At 31.7% G+C, this 14,168-nt stretch overlaps 1 protein-coding gene, 1 long non-coding RNA gene and 1 pseudogene across 2 annotated transcripts; all 3 read left to right on the top strand.

Annotated features, from left to right (window-relative positions):
- Positions 1-1,173: 1,173 nt before the first annotated feature.
- On the top strand, positions 1,174-6,406 carry LOC132067656 (glycosyltransferase BC10-like). Its single transcript, XM_059460951.1, has 2 exons — positions 1,174-1,785; positions 5,521-6,406. Exons 1-2 carry the CDS (start codon positions 1,213-1,215, stop codon positions 6,163-6,165), a joined length of 1,218 nt encoding a protein of 405 aa, XP_059316934.1. The 5' UTR covers positions 1,174-1,212; the 3' UTR covers positions 6,166-6,406.
- A 2,266-nt stretch (positions 6,407-8,672) lies between these two features.
- Positions 8,673-10,867, top strand: LOC132066740 (uncharacterized). The gene is made up of 2 exons (XR_009416929.1): positions 8,673-8,963; positions 10,599-10,867. It is a non-coding gene; the product is annotated as an uncharacterized LOC132066740 (long non-coding RNA).
- A 2,161-nt stretch (positions 10,868-13,028) lies between these two features.
- Positions 13,029-13,147, top strand: LOC132068956 (5S ribosomal RNA; annotated as a pseudogene).
- Positions 13,148-14,168: the final 1,021 nt, after the last annotated feature.

Below are 14,168 nucleotides of genomic sequence, written 5' to 3'. Positions count from 1 at the left end.
TGATTTTTGTTTACACTCCTAATAGAGATATTTAATAGCTTAATCATAAGAATTTTTGTCAGAACTATCATTTATCTCCTTTAACTATCTCATTTAATTAAATTTCGGTGATTTGACCAGTATAAGAAATCTTTAATAGTTTATTGACTACATGAATTTTTACTTTGGCTGTGAGGGTACGATTCCCCCTTTAAATTCCCTTTCGTATTTTCCTTTCTCTTCCCTCTATGTAGAATAATAATAAAAAGAAAAATAACAGTATGGGAATATTTTAACAAAGAAATAACTTTTTATTTTGATATGCTACTAAAAATACATTTTGAAATTCAAAATTTTTCCACATTTCTCTCTATATTGAAAAATAATCTGATAGGAAACTTCTATGGACGTAGTGGGGTCCAAATTCCCAAAATTTCAACACCACTGCCCATTCCACAACTCAATTAAATTGTGTCAACTCAATTAAATTGTAAATTCACTAATTTGTATTGCACCATTAAAAATTGGAATTTCCTTTCCTCTTCCTTCTAATCTTTGAAAAAAGGAACAACTATTGACTTTTCAATAATATTTTCTTTCCAAGTTTGATCCACCGCATTTGAACGGTCTAGAGTCTTGCATACCTATAGCAGTGTGGCGGCCAAACGCGTTGGTTTTAGGTCATCTATAGTAATTATTATAATATATACAATTATTTTAGCATGTTAAATGAAGTTACCATAATTATTTTTATTTGAATTGATTGTGTAAATATTTTTTACGTAATCAATGCATAAAAGTTATACTAAAAATTAACTATGATCGACTCCTAAAAAAAAATCATATATGAATCTATTGTCTGGTGTGAACCCTCTATAATCTTCCCCAGAGTTTCAAGTTACATTAAATTTATATGCCTAAATTAATTCTTACCGTAATCTTTATATGGAAAGTTATAAGTACTACTTATATATAATTATATCATAGGGCGTTTGGTAAAATCTTAATATAGATTTATTTAATACTCGTGTATGCTGACTTATATTCCAAGTTGTAACCAAAGTATGGATTTTCCTGTTTTATTGTTATAATATATATACTTGACTTTATTTAATAACGGTTTTATATATAAATATATATTATTAGTAGGTCCCTGCTACTCAAATTCACTATATATAAAATTTCTTTTCCTCCTTCATTCAATTTATTTCCTCTTCTTCTCTCTTCTATTCTATGTGTGTTTCTCTTTGTGCAAAGGCAATGAAGAATCAAATTCAAAACCAAAACTCCATAGCAATGGCTATCAAATTATTCAACACCCCATTAAATATATTAAATCTCCTTTCTTCTTTCTTCTTCTTTGCTTGTGGTATAACATGTGGCATTATTTTCACTTTTTATTTCAAGAACTTTAGTCTCAACTTACAAGTCATCAATGGCCAAATACTAAACTATTCTTCTTCTTCTTCACAACCCCTTTCACCACCACTATCACCGCCACCGGTAATTCCTCGATTAGGGTTTAATGAATATATTAAGCCACCTAGTGTTGAACATGATATGAGTGATGAAGAGTTGTTATGGAGAGCTTCAATGGTGCCAAAAGTTAAAGAATTTCCATTTGAGAGAGTTCCAAAAGTGGCTTTCATGTTTTTAACAAGAGGGCCAGTTTTGTTAGCACCACTTTGGGAGCTATTTTTTAAAGGCCATGAAGGGCTTTACTCCATTTATGTGCATTCTGATCCTTCTTACAATCAATCAGAAGTTGAAAGTCCTTTTTCCCATGGCAGAAGAATTCCCAGCAAGGTTAGTTTCATATTATATAAGTTCTTTTCTTTTATTTCTCTTTTATATTTTTGTTTCTTTCTTACTGTTCCAATTAGTAGATTGTTAATTAAGTGATATAAGTATTTAAGTGGAAAATGATAGAGTGGCAGGTTCATTAATACCAAATTCTGAATTGTGAAAATTACTCTCCGTTTCAATTTATGTGTCTTGATTCAAATTATCAAGGTCTAACTGACTAATTTTCATGTGAATTTTTGGACATGAAATTTTCATTTTTGGCACCAATGAAATTGACTATATTATGTCCTAATATAATATACATGTACACAGAATCTTCATTTGATAACAAAATTTTCACATTTAGAAAATAAACAAAAAATATTATAAGTCACAATAGTTAACAATTCAAAATATTTAAAAAATATTTTAAGAAATCGTGTTCAGAAAAGCTTTTTTATTTACTCTCCATAAGTTGAAACAGAGAGAGTAATTGAGAGCACACTTCAACAAGGGCGGACTACAATATTATATTAGTTATATATGGGTTTGGATGAATCTAGAAGCTTTTTCTTAGATTCTATATTTATATTAGGAAATTCGTTGAACATATATAAATATTTAATTGCGATCCAGTAGCTAAAACGAGTAATAGGTCCAGTACAAGTTTAGAATTCATAAACTTTAAATCATGACTCCGCCTCTATATACTCTTTTTATGAGAGATAATAAATACATTCTTATAATTAGAGCTATTAATATTTTTGTTAAGGAGTGTCTAAAAGCATTTTATTCTTAACAATGAGGCTGCTAAAATTCATAAGATGATAAAGTCTACTTTTGACTTATAATACTTGTCACTTTACTATATGTTACGTTGAAATTTATGTGTCATTAACTGGCCAAAACAGTAGACCATTTTGTCATATTAGTAAAGTTCGTGTAGGACTTTGACAAAAAAAGGAACGTAAAAAGAAAGTAATTAATGAAGGATATTAAAGTTGTTGAATTGTAAAGAAAAGAATGAAGTACTGAAGTAGTCTATAGTCTACAGGCTATGATTCTTTTCTTTATGAACATTCAAGAATAAGTCCAGAATCATGACGTTCTTTACTACTCCAAAAAGATTAGTCAATAAAGAAAGGAAAAAGTAAAGAGAATTATTTTGAAATTTTCTTAGATTAAATTGTGCTAGTAGCTAGAATTATTAAGAAACCTAGTAGTTCTCTAAAAAACTTAGTGGTTTGTATTTATTAGCAAAAAATGAATTATTAAGCAGAAGTCTCGAAATCAAGTCTTGAAAATAAGATAATTATTGTGGAGAGTGTTTACCCCCAAAAAGTGAAATTATCCGGGGCGAGTTCATGTTCTTGACTCTTTCTCCATCATTCTCGCATACAGAGTTTGCAATATAATTTAGTTAATAATTAAAGTTATATGCAATATCAGAGTAATTTAATCTCTTATAACATGTTTTAGGTATCAATCAATATTTATTGTATTTACCTTTTAAAAAATTTGTAAATATCTATAAACTCGATTATTAATATCGCGTTACAAGCACGTTATTGATCACTTCGTTTGAAAGGTCTATAAGTCATTTCCTTTTTTGATTAAGAAGAAGATGTAAAACTTTTCATTTCACTTTACCAAAACTTCGAACACTAGAAAGATTTCGTTTTTCCACATGCAACTCATACGCGTTTTGCCATTATGATGAATTTTGACCAGTTTATATATTACCTTTCCTTTTGTGTTGGTTATGGTTAGGGAGGAAATATTTTTTTTTTTACACTATCAGTATAGTTTAACTGGTGATTACTATTTTTGTTAGATTTTTGGTTAATAATAATCATGAAAATTTATTTTAATTGACTTTAGAAGTGACATAATTGTGTAGTTTTTTTTACACCGTCAACTGTCAACATATACATATAACTTAAAACTATAGAAATTTCACAAAATGTTCTGCAGCAAAAAATAAAAAATAAAAAAAATAAAAATTTGAAACAACATATGTTTCATTAAACTATTTAAGAAAACCTAATTTTCTCCTCTTTTTTTTTTTTTTTTAAGCTAATACTATATTTTAAATATTTTTTCCATTTATATCGTAGATTTGGTCTGACAAATCATTGATTCCATGGCCTATATACTTGGATATATAGTTGTATCAAATTAGGAACTAACAGTGAGGTAGGGTACGTAATTTATAAAACCCATGTGTGCTTTAATGAGAAGCAAACTACTCATCCTCCATGTTTTTTGTACTAGTTAATTTGTTAGACCAAACTATAGTGACCCAGAAAAATATTCACAATTATGAATAGATATATATCTCACTTTCAAGCCAAAAGCAAGAGCTTTTTTAGCTATTTGAAATGCAAATGGACCTACCCCCAACAATTTCTGGTAACAACTTAAATGTTTCTAACGACCAAAAAAAGAGAGATTTTTCTTTCTTGTCATGATATATAATTGACTAATACCATAAAAAATCAAAAAGCTGGCTAGTGTAAAGTCATTTCCGACGAAAATATTTATTTGTACTTGTTATTGTTTGCACCAAATCAAGTAATTTAATTTAGAAAGTTGTGCTTTAAACTGATAAAATATTTTTATAACGGATAAATATCTTGCATTCAGTGATGTCGTGCATGTGAATGTCGGGTGTGATTAGTTTTAATTAATCGCTTCTCTCAAAAGCATAGATCTAGCTAATAATTCGTTTAATTTCTTGCTTGCATCATTACTATTCCCTAACTACTGCATGTTTCATTTCGTCATTCCTTCTAATTTAAGTTTTAGTCACCTAACCTATACGATGCAGTTCATTAATATTTCTATAGTTAATATACTTCTTTTTTTAAAATCTAAATAAAATCAAGATTGCATGTAAATTGTACATTAGGGCATAAGTTTCAATTAACGATCATAGCCAAAAAAAAAAAAAAAGACTATGATAAATTACCCAAATAGCATTTTGGAGTTCCTTGGTGGCTAATAATCATTTTTGCTAATGGTATAAAGTATTATTGTGAGGGCACTGTGTCGGTGGGATTTTTTTTTTTCTTTTGCCTTAGGGAAAGGGATACCCAAAATAAGTTATATTATGAGATTCCCTCAATTTGGACTTTTGAGGATTCTACTTGAATCTATAATCTTTATTATGTCAAGTACATTTTTCATCCCCTTTTGTGTTTAATATGCTTCAATGTAATTAATTAAAGTAAATTTTTTTTTACTTACGACATTCAATAGCGGAGCCAGAATGTTTACCAAGAGAATTCAAAACATAAAGCAATATACACACGAAGAAACCGATGGGTTTCAACATCTACTATTAACATATAAAAAAATATTTTTTCGTGAAGGAGTTTCGAATGAACCCCGACTCTTTGCGTCCACATTAAATGTGCGTGATTCATTGGCTTAATGTAAAAATTGAGTTTGAATAAGTTTTTTATGTAAGAGCATGTACAGTTCGAGTTAGATATTTATAATCCAAGATATATAAATGCGTTAGCACTTATATGTAAACGAGTTTCATACTTACTTTCATGCAAAAGTTCAAGTTTTTTATGTAAGAGCATGTACAGTTCGAATTAGATATTCATAATCCAAGATATATAAATGCGTTAGCACTTACATATAAATGAGTTTCATACTTACTTTCATGCAAAAGTTCAATGAGAAAATTTCTTGAGAGTTGTTATAGTATCATAAATTAACTTTTGTTTAATTGACCAAATGCAGGAAGTAGAATGGGGCAAAGTAAACATGGTTGAGGCTGAGAAAAGACTATTAGCAAATGCTCTTCTTGATATCTCAAATCAAAGATTTGTTCTTCTCTCAGAAGCATGCATTCCCTTGTTCAATTTCTCCACAATTTACACTTACCTAATGAACTCCAAGAAAAATTTCGTGGAGACCTATGATCTCCCCGGCCCAGTGGGCCGGGGCAGATACCACAGTCGAATGAGCCCGACAATTAAACTTCAACAGTGGAGAAAAGGGTCTCAATGGTTTGAAATGGACAGAGATCTCGCCGTCGAGGTAGTCTCAGACAAGACGTATTTCCCGGTGTTTCAGAAACACTGCATGGGCTCGTGTTATGCTGACGAGCATTACTTGCCGACATTCGTGAGCATGAAATTTGGGAAGAGGAATTCGGGCCGGAGCTTGACTTGGGTCGACTGGTCGAAGGGCGGGCCCCACCCAGCCCGTTTTCATAGGTCAGATGTAACTGCGGAGTTCCTGGAGAAGCTAAGGAGTCAGAGTCGTTGTGAGTACAATGGTGAGAAGACACGTGTTTGTCACTTGTTTGCAAGGAAATTTACCCCTCATGCTTTGAGTAGACTCTTGATTTTTGCACCAAAGGTTATGCAATTCAACCATTAATTAGGATAAATTAACACAAATTAATGTACATGAAAAAGAAAAAAAACCAATTCTTTGTGCTGACCTTAACTTGATCACTTGATCAATGGGTCCATTTATTGATTCATTCTTTGATTTTGATTTTTCCATCAGTTCAATAAAGTCTTGATGGGAAAAAAATAAACCATGTAGTTGTAGACAAAAAAATGTGAGATATGTAATAGTTTCAGTTTTTCTACAAAGACCATTTTTTGCTCATTCATGATAGGTTGTAACTTGTTTGTTTAATGTCTACATTTCAAAATTTTGAAAGTAGCAGGGTCTGCTAAGCTTTTGAAACTGGTCCACCTGAACTATAATGGACTGCCCTTCTTTTGGGGATGTCTTTAATTTTTGTCCCTCAAATTGCTGGTCTTTAATTTTTCCTTCGCTTAAAAATGTATGAAAATACTACAGGTTCGTGTTCGAATCCAAAAAAAAAAAAAAAAAAAAAAAATCACAAGGCAAGGCTTTTGCCAAAAGTCTGCCGTCTCCGGTATAGGTTCTATGTAACTTCGCCTTAATAGGCATAGGTTCATAGAAACCTATGACTTGCGAAATTATTATTATTATTATTGACTCTGCTCGGTTTCGAACCCAGAACCTTGGGTATTTTTGGTCACTTTTTTAAGCGAAGGACAAAAATTAAAGACCAACGAATTGAACGGCAAAAGTTAAAGACTAGTCTGTATGAAGGGCAGTCGTGCAAATTGCCCAACTATAATAGATTGGCTTATTTACGCAAATGTTTTTTTGTCATATTATTATTTAAATTTTTTCTCTATTTTTAAAAGTTATGCAAATACAATTCTTGAAAAATTACTCTTCGGACAATGTTAGATTTGGTTCTAATTTTTGCTCATATATTGCTCAATGACTCAATGTTACAGAAAAAACCTTAGATTGTCGTCTAATGTTTTTAATAACTTATACAAATTTAGATTGTCGTCTAATTTTCTAATAAGAGTTTCGGTTTGCTCCAAAAAAAAATTAGACCTTTCTCTAAAAGATGCATAAATTACTCTATATTAGAAGTGAGAGTTGTGCGGGATGAACAGATCTCTTTCAAATTGTACTTTTTGCATATGTATGTGTACACCAAAAAAAAAAAAAAAAAAAACATTTCTTTTGAGCAACTATAAACATGTGTGATAAACGTGTCATCAACAGCTTACTCCATCTGCTTTTCTAGAGATTTCCAAGAGGCATCGTAACTCCCCAAGATGTCCTCAATAGAACATCGGCTGCTTTGGCCTTTGGCTTCCGATTTCATTTCTTTCCGACGATACGCATTCCAAATATTTTTCTGTTGTAAGAAATTACAATTCGGCTTAATTCTAAGAAGAGGGTAACAAATGACTCTTTTGTAAGCAATTGATGTATATGAGTTTTAGTAACCTTGTTGCAGAGTAAAGTTTTCTCATAATTGTAACGTCAGTTGAAGCTCACATATGTTGCTTAATATTTTGCTAAATCACCAACATACGGAATATCACATTAATCCGTCTTCTACAATGTAAAATTGAAAGATTTGAAAGTCATTATGAATATTACAGTGTGCAAAAGGCATTTTTATGCATTACATTTGTCACTGAAATTCTAACGGCAGTACATCAGTGTTATTTTTATGTCACTTAATCTAGAATTTATTGTGAAAAAAAAAGAACTTACAGGATCAAAATATTGTTATTGTCAATCTTCAGTTTAGTTGTGTTATCGACTTAGATTCGTTGTCATATAGTAGCTATTGCATCTTGTAAGATGCTATGAGGTTTAATTGTCCGTAAATGAATGACTAAAGTATCTTGCTAGGCCAAAGTTTGATGTCACTTGGTATGTTGTTTACTACTTTGTTGAAATAAAAACATTTCAAACATACATTGGATCCAGATAATATATGAAGGTCTTTAGAATGAATTTTCATATTCACTTTTGAGTTATCTCGAAAAGGGGTGTGTTTTACTTACTCTAGAGCTAACAAGTTGAGCCCATGTTTAAACACAGCCCTGCACCCTCTAGTATTTCTAATTTAGGGGTGGGCATTCGATTTTTCAAACTTCGGTTCGGTTTTTTCGGTTTCGATTTTTTGAAAGTGGACACCGAACACCGCACCGAATTAATTCAGTTCGGTTCGATTTTTTGAAGTTCGGTTTGGTTTCGATTTTTCTAATTCGGTTTTCTGCTTGTAAAATGGACTTTCTTTTTAATTAAAAATGAGCTATTTCGATTCAGCAATTTCTCCATTTGAACATCGGTGTGCAATGTTGTACGCTTGAAATGTTTGTAAAGGCATTTTATTCCTATCTTTTCTTACCGGAAGTGGATAGAGAGGTCGGCCAAGCATCCAACAAGAAGTAGCGAAACTTTTACGTGATATAAGGGACAATTACCTTCAACCCCATTAGTTTTGGAACATGCCCTATTTTCAAGAGAATAAAATTTAAAAGAGGCGATAAATTCATTTTAATTTCTTGTATTTCCCAGTCTTCCAGAAACGTTGCACGGGTTCGTGCTACGCTGACGAGCACTATTTGCTGATGTTCGTGAGCATGAAATTTGGGAGGAGGAACTCGGGCCGGAGCTTGACATGGGTTGACTGGTCAAAGGGCGGGCCTCACCCGGCCCGTTTTCATCGGTCAGATGTAACTGTTGAGTTCCTGGAGAAGCTAAGGAGTGAGAGTCGTTGTGAATACAATGGTGGGAAGACAAGTGTTTGTTACTTGTTTGCAAGGAAGTTTGCCGCTCATGCTTTGAGTAGACTCTTGATTTTTGCACCAAAGGTTATGCAATTCAACCACTAATTGGGATAAATTAACACAAATTAATGTACATGAAAGAAAAAAAAAACACAATTCTTTGTGCTGACCTTAACTTGATCACATGATCAATGGGTCCATTTATTGATTCATTCTTTGATTTTGATTTTGATTTTGATTTTTCCATCAGTTCAATAAAGTCTTGATGGGAAAAAAATAAACCATATAGTTGTAGACAAACAAATGTGAGATATGTAATAGTTTCACTCTTTCTATAGTAAATTTTAATTGGCATAACTTACTATGTTACATATTTATGGAACATAACTATACTTTTTAATAATTAAGTTTAGTAGCTATAATATTATATTTTTACAACTTATAGCTACCCGCTTTTCTATCAATTAACTTACCACTCCCCACACCCCTATTTTTTAGCTGCACACTTTCTCTCTCTCCCCTTTTCCTAAATATACGTTTCTAACTCCCATCTCCCCTAATTTCATGCTTTTCAAATCAGTTTCTGATTTCTTTCACTTCCTTTTTTTTACTCTGTATTAACTGCTCATTAATTTTAACCTTTTACCGCCAAAATTCAACTCTATTTCCTAAAATATGTAAGATTCTCTATTATTTTTGTGTTCTCCCTCATCATCTTTGTTTCTTTTTGGGCTTTACTAAGCCACAGATTTCATCTTCCCTGTATTCAGTGGAAGTTTAAAGGTTTTTTTTTTTTGTTTTGTTTTGAGGGATCCATGTATCATTCATCCTCATGTCGTTTTAGACCACCGTCTTCTCCGGCGTGATCTGACCGGCGCGATCGTCTTCTCTTTTCCGGTCGATCTGTAGTAATTGCATGGTCGGATTTGTAGCAATTACAAAGACCGCCTATTTGACACGGTCGGATACGTAGCAATTAAAAAGATCAGCCTATTTGAACGAAAAATATTAAAGACTAAATCATTTAACCGCCATGACTGTTCCTAGATGCCCTCCGCCGCCGGCCACCGGAATTTTTGAATACAGATTTGAAATTTTTGTTATTGGACAAAAGTAAAAATGTTCATGTTCTCCAAGAGGTATTTTTTCTTATCAATGACCCTATTTTCACTTCACAGATATGTGTTTTACTTGCATTTTAAGTATATTTTTATCGTATTTTTCGATGAACTTGCCAATTCCCGTTTTTTCAATTCAAGTGATCTATATTTTGCATACATTTTAAGTATATTTTTGTCGTATTTTTTATTATTTCAATTAGTTTGTGTTTTGAACTTCGAGTTAATTCTGTTTTTTCAATTCACCGGCCGTATTTTGCGTACATTTTAAGTATATTTTTGTCGTATTTTTTATTATTTCAATTAGTTTGTGTTTTTACTTGTGTGTTATATATTTTTTCTACCTAATTTGTTACTTGTAAATTTATGCGATTTTGAATTTGTATTTACTTTTATATTCAGTGTATTTGAAGTGTATTTTTACAGCACAGTCACACACTGTTGTAGTGACAACCACAGTGCATTTGACATTGTTATATTTGCATTATATTTATAGTATATTTTTAGTATATCTTGAATGTGTTGTTATTTATTGTGGTTAATTTGTTATTTTTTCATGTTTTGTTAATGTAAAGTTTCAGTATATCTTGACGCATTCTAGCTGAAATTGATGCAAAGTTTCTCCGTATGAGATACGACGCAAATCGACAAGGCAACCCTGAATGCATTTATTGATAACGAGCAACCACCAATAGCTGTCAATGCTACCGTTGATTATGATGCAGTGATTTTAGTAGACGTTCAGGAGTAGATTTGTAGACAGAACAATTTATGTTTTAAGTTTTTTTTTTTTCTCCAACTTTTTTTTTGATGTATAACATCACTGTTGCGACATTATTTTTATGAAGATTTTAGAAGAAGTTTTATGTATTTTGGTAATGATCCCGCTTGTTGTATAGTCTAATCATAGATTTAAATTCTTTTTTTATTACATTTATATTTTTCTTGTATAGTTACTCTAAAAAATTACAAAGTGCATTTCAATATCAAGTTTGTATTTACTACATGTACTATATTTTATTGATGAACCAGGAAGAGTTCTGTGCATTTTCTCTATATATTCATGGTATACTTGAATTCATTATTGAACCATAAAATCCATTTTTCTGTACAATATACTTCAAAAATTAAAGAACAATTTTAATACTTCTAAAATACATACAAAATACAAGTGAAATATATTGTAAATATATTCATTACGATTCAAATCTTACGGATCAATTAGAATACACTAAAAAATACAATCATAATACAGATAAAATACGATGAATCAAAAGCCACCCTTAGGGAGGGATTGAAGTTTTTTTATGGAGTCAAGTTTTCCCATCTTATTAAAGTTACTAAATAATATTCAATATCAGCTTATTGCACTCAATAACTAATATTTTTTGTAACGAACATTTTGATTTTTAATAATGTAATTTCATTGAATATTTTTAATAACGAACACAAAACCGATGGTCATAGCATCAGGAGACAATCTCAACTTGTCACTATGCAATTCAGTTGATGAACAAATCAAGCTTTGCGTGATTTATGGAACATTAAAAAGAGAATTTTTTGTTTTTTTAGTTATATTTTGGGAAAAAATATGAAGAGAGTTTTTGAATCCAAATTTTATGTGAATGATTAGATATTGAATGAGATATGTGATTAGACATGGAAGAGAATGAGATTTGCGTGATTTATGGAACATTAAAAACAGATTTCTGTTTAGTTTGAAAAAGATTTTTTTCCCTTAAATAGAGGCATTATTTGCTCAATAGTTCCGTGTATTTAGTTTGTATTTTGGCTATATTTATGCGACGTGTCCAGGGACCTAAATATAGGAAAAACCGAATTTCTGAATTGTAAATAATGAACTTGTAGTTATAGCTTGTTAGAAGCAGCTAAAAGTTAGCTATTTGTGAAAATTTTACCTTTCTATAAAGACCATTTTTTGCTCATTCATGATAGGTTGTAACTTGTTTGATTAACTAGTGTCATTTGGCCCGGGCTTAATTAACATTAAAAATAAAAATAAAAATCTTGCTCTTTGTCCATTAAATTATTGAAATAATAATTTGACAACTAAAAAGCCACCTACAGAAATATCAGCTTTTCTGCAAACTCCTAAAAGCTACTACCGCCGGTCACTTTTAAGTGATTTTTTATTAAAAATCGGTTCAAAATAAGTGGTCTTTAAGAAATCAAGCAGGTACCATTTCTTTTCCTTCGAAATTATCTTTATCTGATAAATGATTAAACAAACTTTTAAGAAGTCTTCGGGAGAGATAAATGATCTTCAAGTAAAATAACTCTCTTAATTAATGTTTCTAATTGTTTTTTTAATTGGTGTGCCGGACCTTTAAAATGACGTAAATATTTAATGAAGAGAGATCATATCTTAAAATATAAATAAGGGTAAAATAGTTTAAAAATTTCTTCTAATTAATATTTTTTAAGAGGTGTGCAAAAAAGAAACAATAATTTGAGTATATATGACACTCATTTTGTGGGCCAAAAACCATCAAAAAAATATTCTCATATAATTTTTAAAATAGCCACGTAATGCATGTCTTAGTTTCTTTATAACCCATGTGTTCCAGAAGAAAAATTCGGCTTATATTAATTGGTTTTTTACTTGTTTCGTTGCTATGATAGGTTGGCAAACGAAATTGCATCAACAAACAACCATGTGGCAATCAGAAAATCATGTGCCTGCAAATTAGGAGTGAGGCAAAGAATGAAAAAATTAATGGGCACCACTTTTTTAGATAGTTGTTCTGTATTCTTTGGAGACAATAAATGACTGTTGACTCTTTCATAACTATTCAAAGACGTCGTTGATTATCCAATAGAGAGCAACTTTACTTTAAGAAATGTCAAATATGACCAGGTGAGGATGATCAAAATATTCCTTAGATGAAAGCAATAAAAGAAAAATATGGGGATTCCCTCAATTTGAATCTATAGTCTTTATGTGAAGTACATTTTTTATCCTCCTTTTGGTGGTTAATTTGCTTCCAACGTAATAAGAATTTTTTTGCTTTGATGCGATCATACCAAAGACTAACGCACTGGGTTCCATCGAACTTAGAATTTAAGCGTGTTTTGGCGAGAGTAGTACTAGGATGGGTGACCCCTTGGGAAGTCCTCGTGTTGCATCCCTACCTTTGCTTGTCCTTGTGCCGAGGTCTAATAGAAGCAGCCTGTCTACCTCCCAAGGTAGGAGTAAGGTCTGGGTACACTCTACCCTCCCCAAACCCCACTTTGCGGAATTACACTGGGTATGTTGTAAGAATTTTTTTTTTTTTTTACTTATGTTCGGTGGCGGAGTCAGAATTTTTACCAAGAGGATTAAAAATATAAAAAATATACACACGAAGAAACCAATGGATTTCAAGTACGTGAAGGAGTTTTGAATGAACCCCTTTGCGTCCACTACCTCCACAGTCATGCCTATACTCAATATTTATACATATTAGTTTATCATGATTAAGTGACAAAGGTACATATTAAATGTGCATGATTGATTGGCTTAACGTAAAAATCGTGTTCGAATAAGTTTTTTTTTTATATGTAAGATAGTTCGAATTAGATATTTATAATCCAAGATATATAAATGCTTTCGCACTTGCTTATAAATGAGTTTCATACTTACTTTCATGCAAAAGTTCAATGAGAAAATTTCTTGAGAGTTGTTATAGTATCATAAATTAAGTTTTGTTTAATTGACCAAATGCAGGAAGTAGAATGGGGCAAAGTAAACATGGTTGAGGCTGAGAAAAGACTATTAGCAAATGCTCTTCTTGATATCTCAAACCAAAGATTTGTTCTCCTCTCAGAAGCATGTATTCCCTTGTTCAATTTCTCCACAATTTACACTTACCAAATGAACTCCATGAAATTTTTTTTGTGGAGACCTATGATCTCCCCGGCCAGTGGACCGGGGACGGTACCACAGTCAAATGAGCCCGACGATCGAACTTCAACAATGGAGAAAAGGGTCTCAATGGTTCGAAATGGACAGAGATCTCGCCGTTGAGGTAGTCTCGGACAAGATGTATTTCTCAGTCTTCCAGAAACGTTACACGGGTTCGTGCTACATTGACGAGCACTACGTTTGTGAGCATGAAATTCGGGAGGAGGAACTCAGGCCGGAGCTTGACATGGGTTGACTGGTCTAAGG

This window comes from Lycium ferocissimum, chromosome 8, assembly GCF_029784015.1.
Source record: "Lycium ferocissimum isolate CSIRO_LF1 chromosome 8, AGI_CSIRO_Lferr_CH_V1, whole genome shotgun sequence".
NCBI classification, from domain to species: domain Eukaryota; kingdom Viridiplantae; phylum Streptophyta; class Magnoliopsida; order Solanales; family Solanaceae; genus Lycium; species Lycium ferocissimum.
Note: the sequence above shows the minus strand (reverse complement) of the source record. Positions and strands in the feature narration are given on the sequence as shown.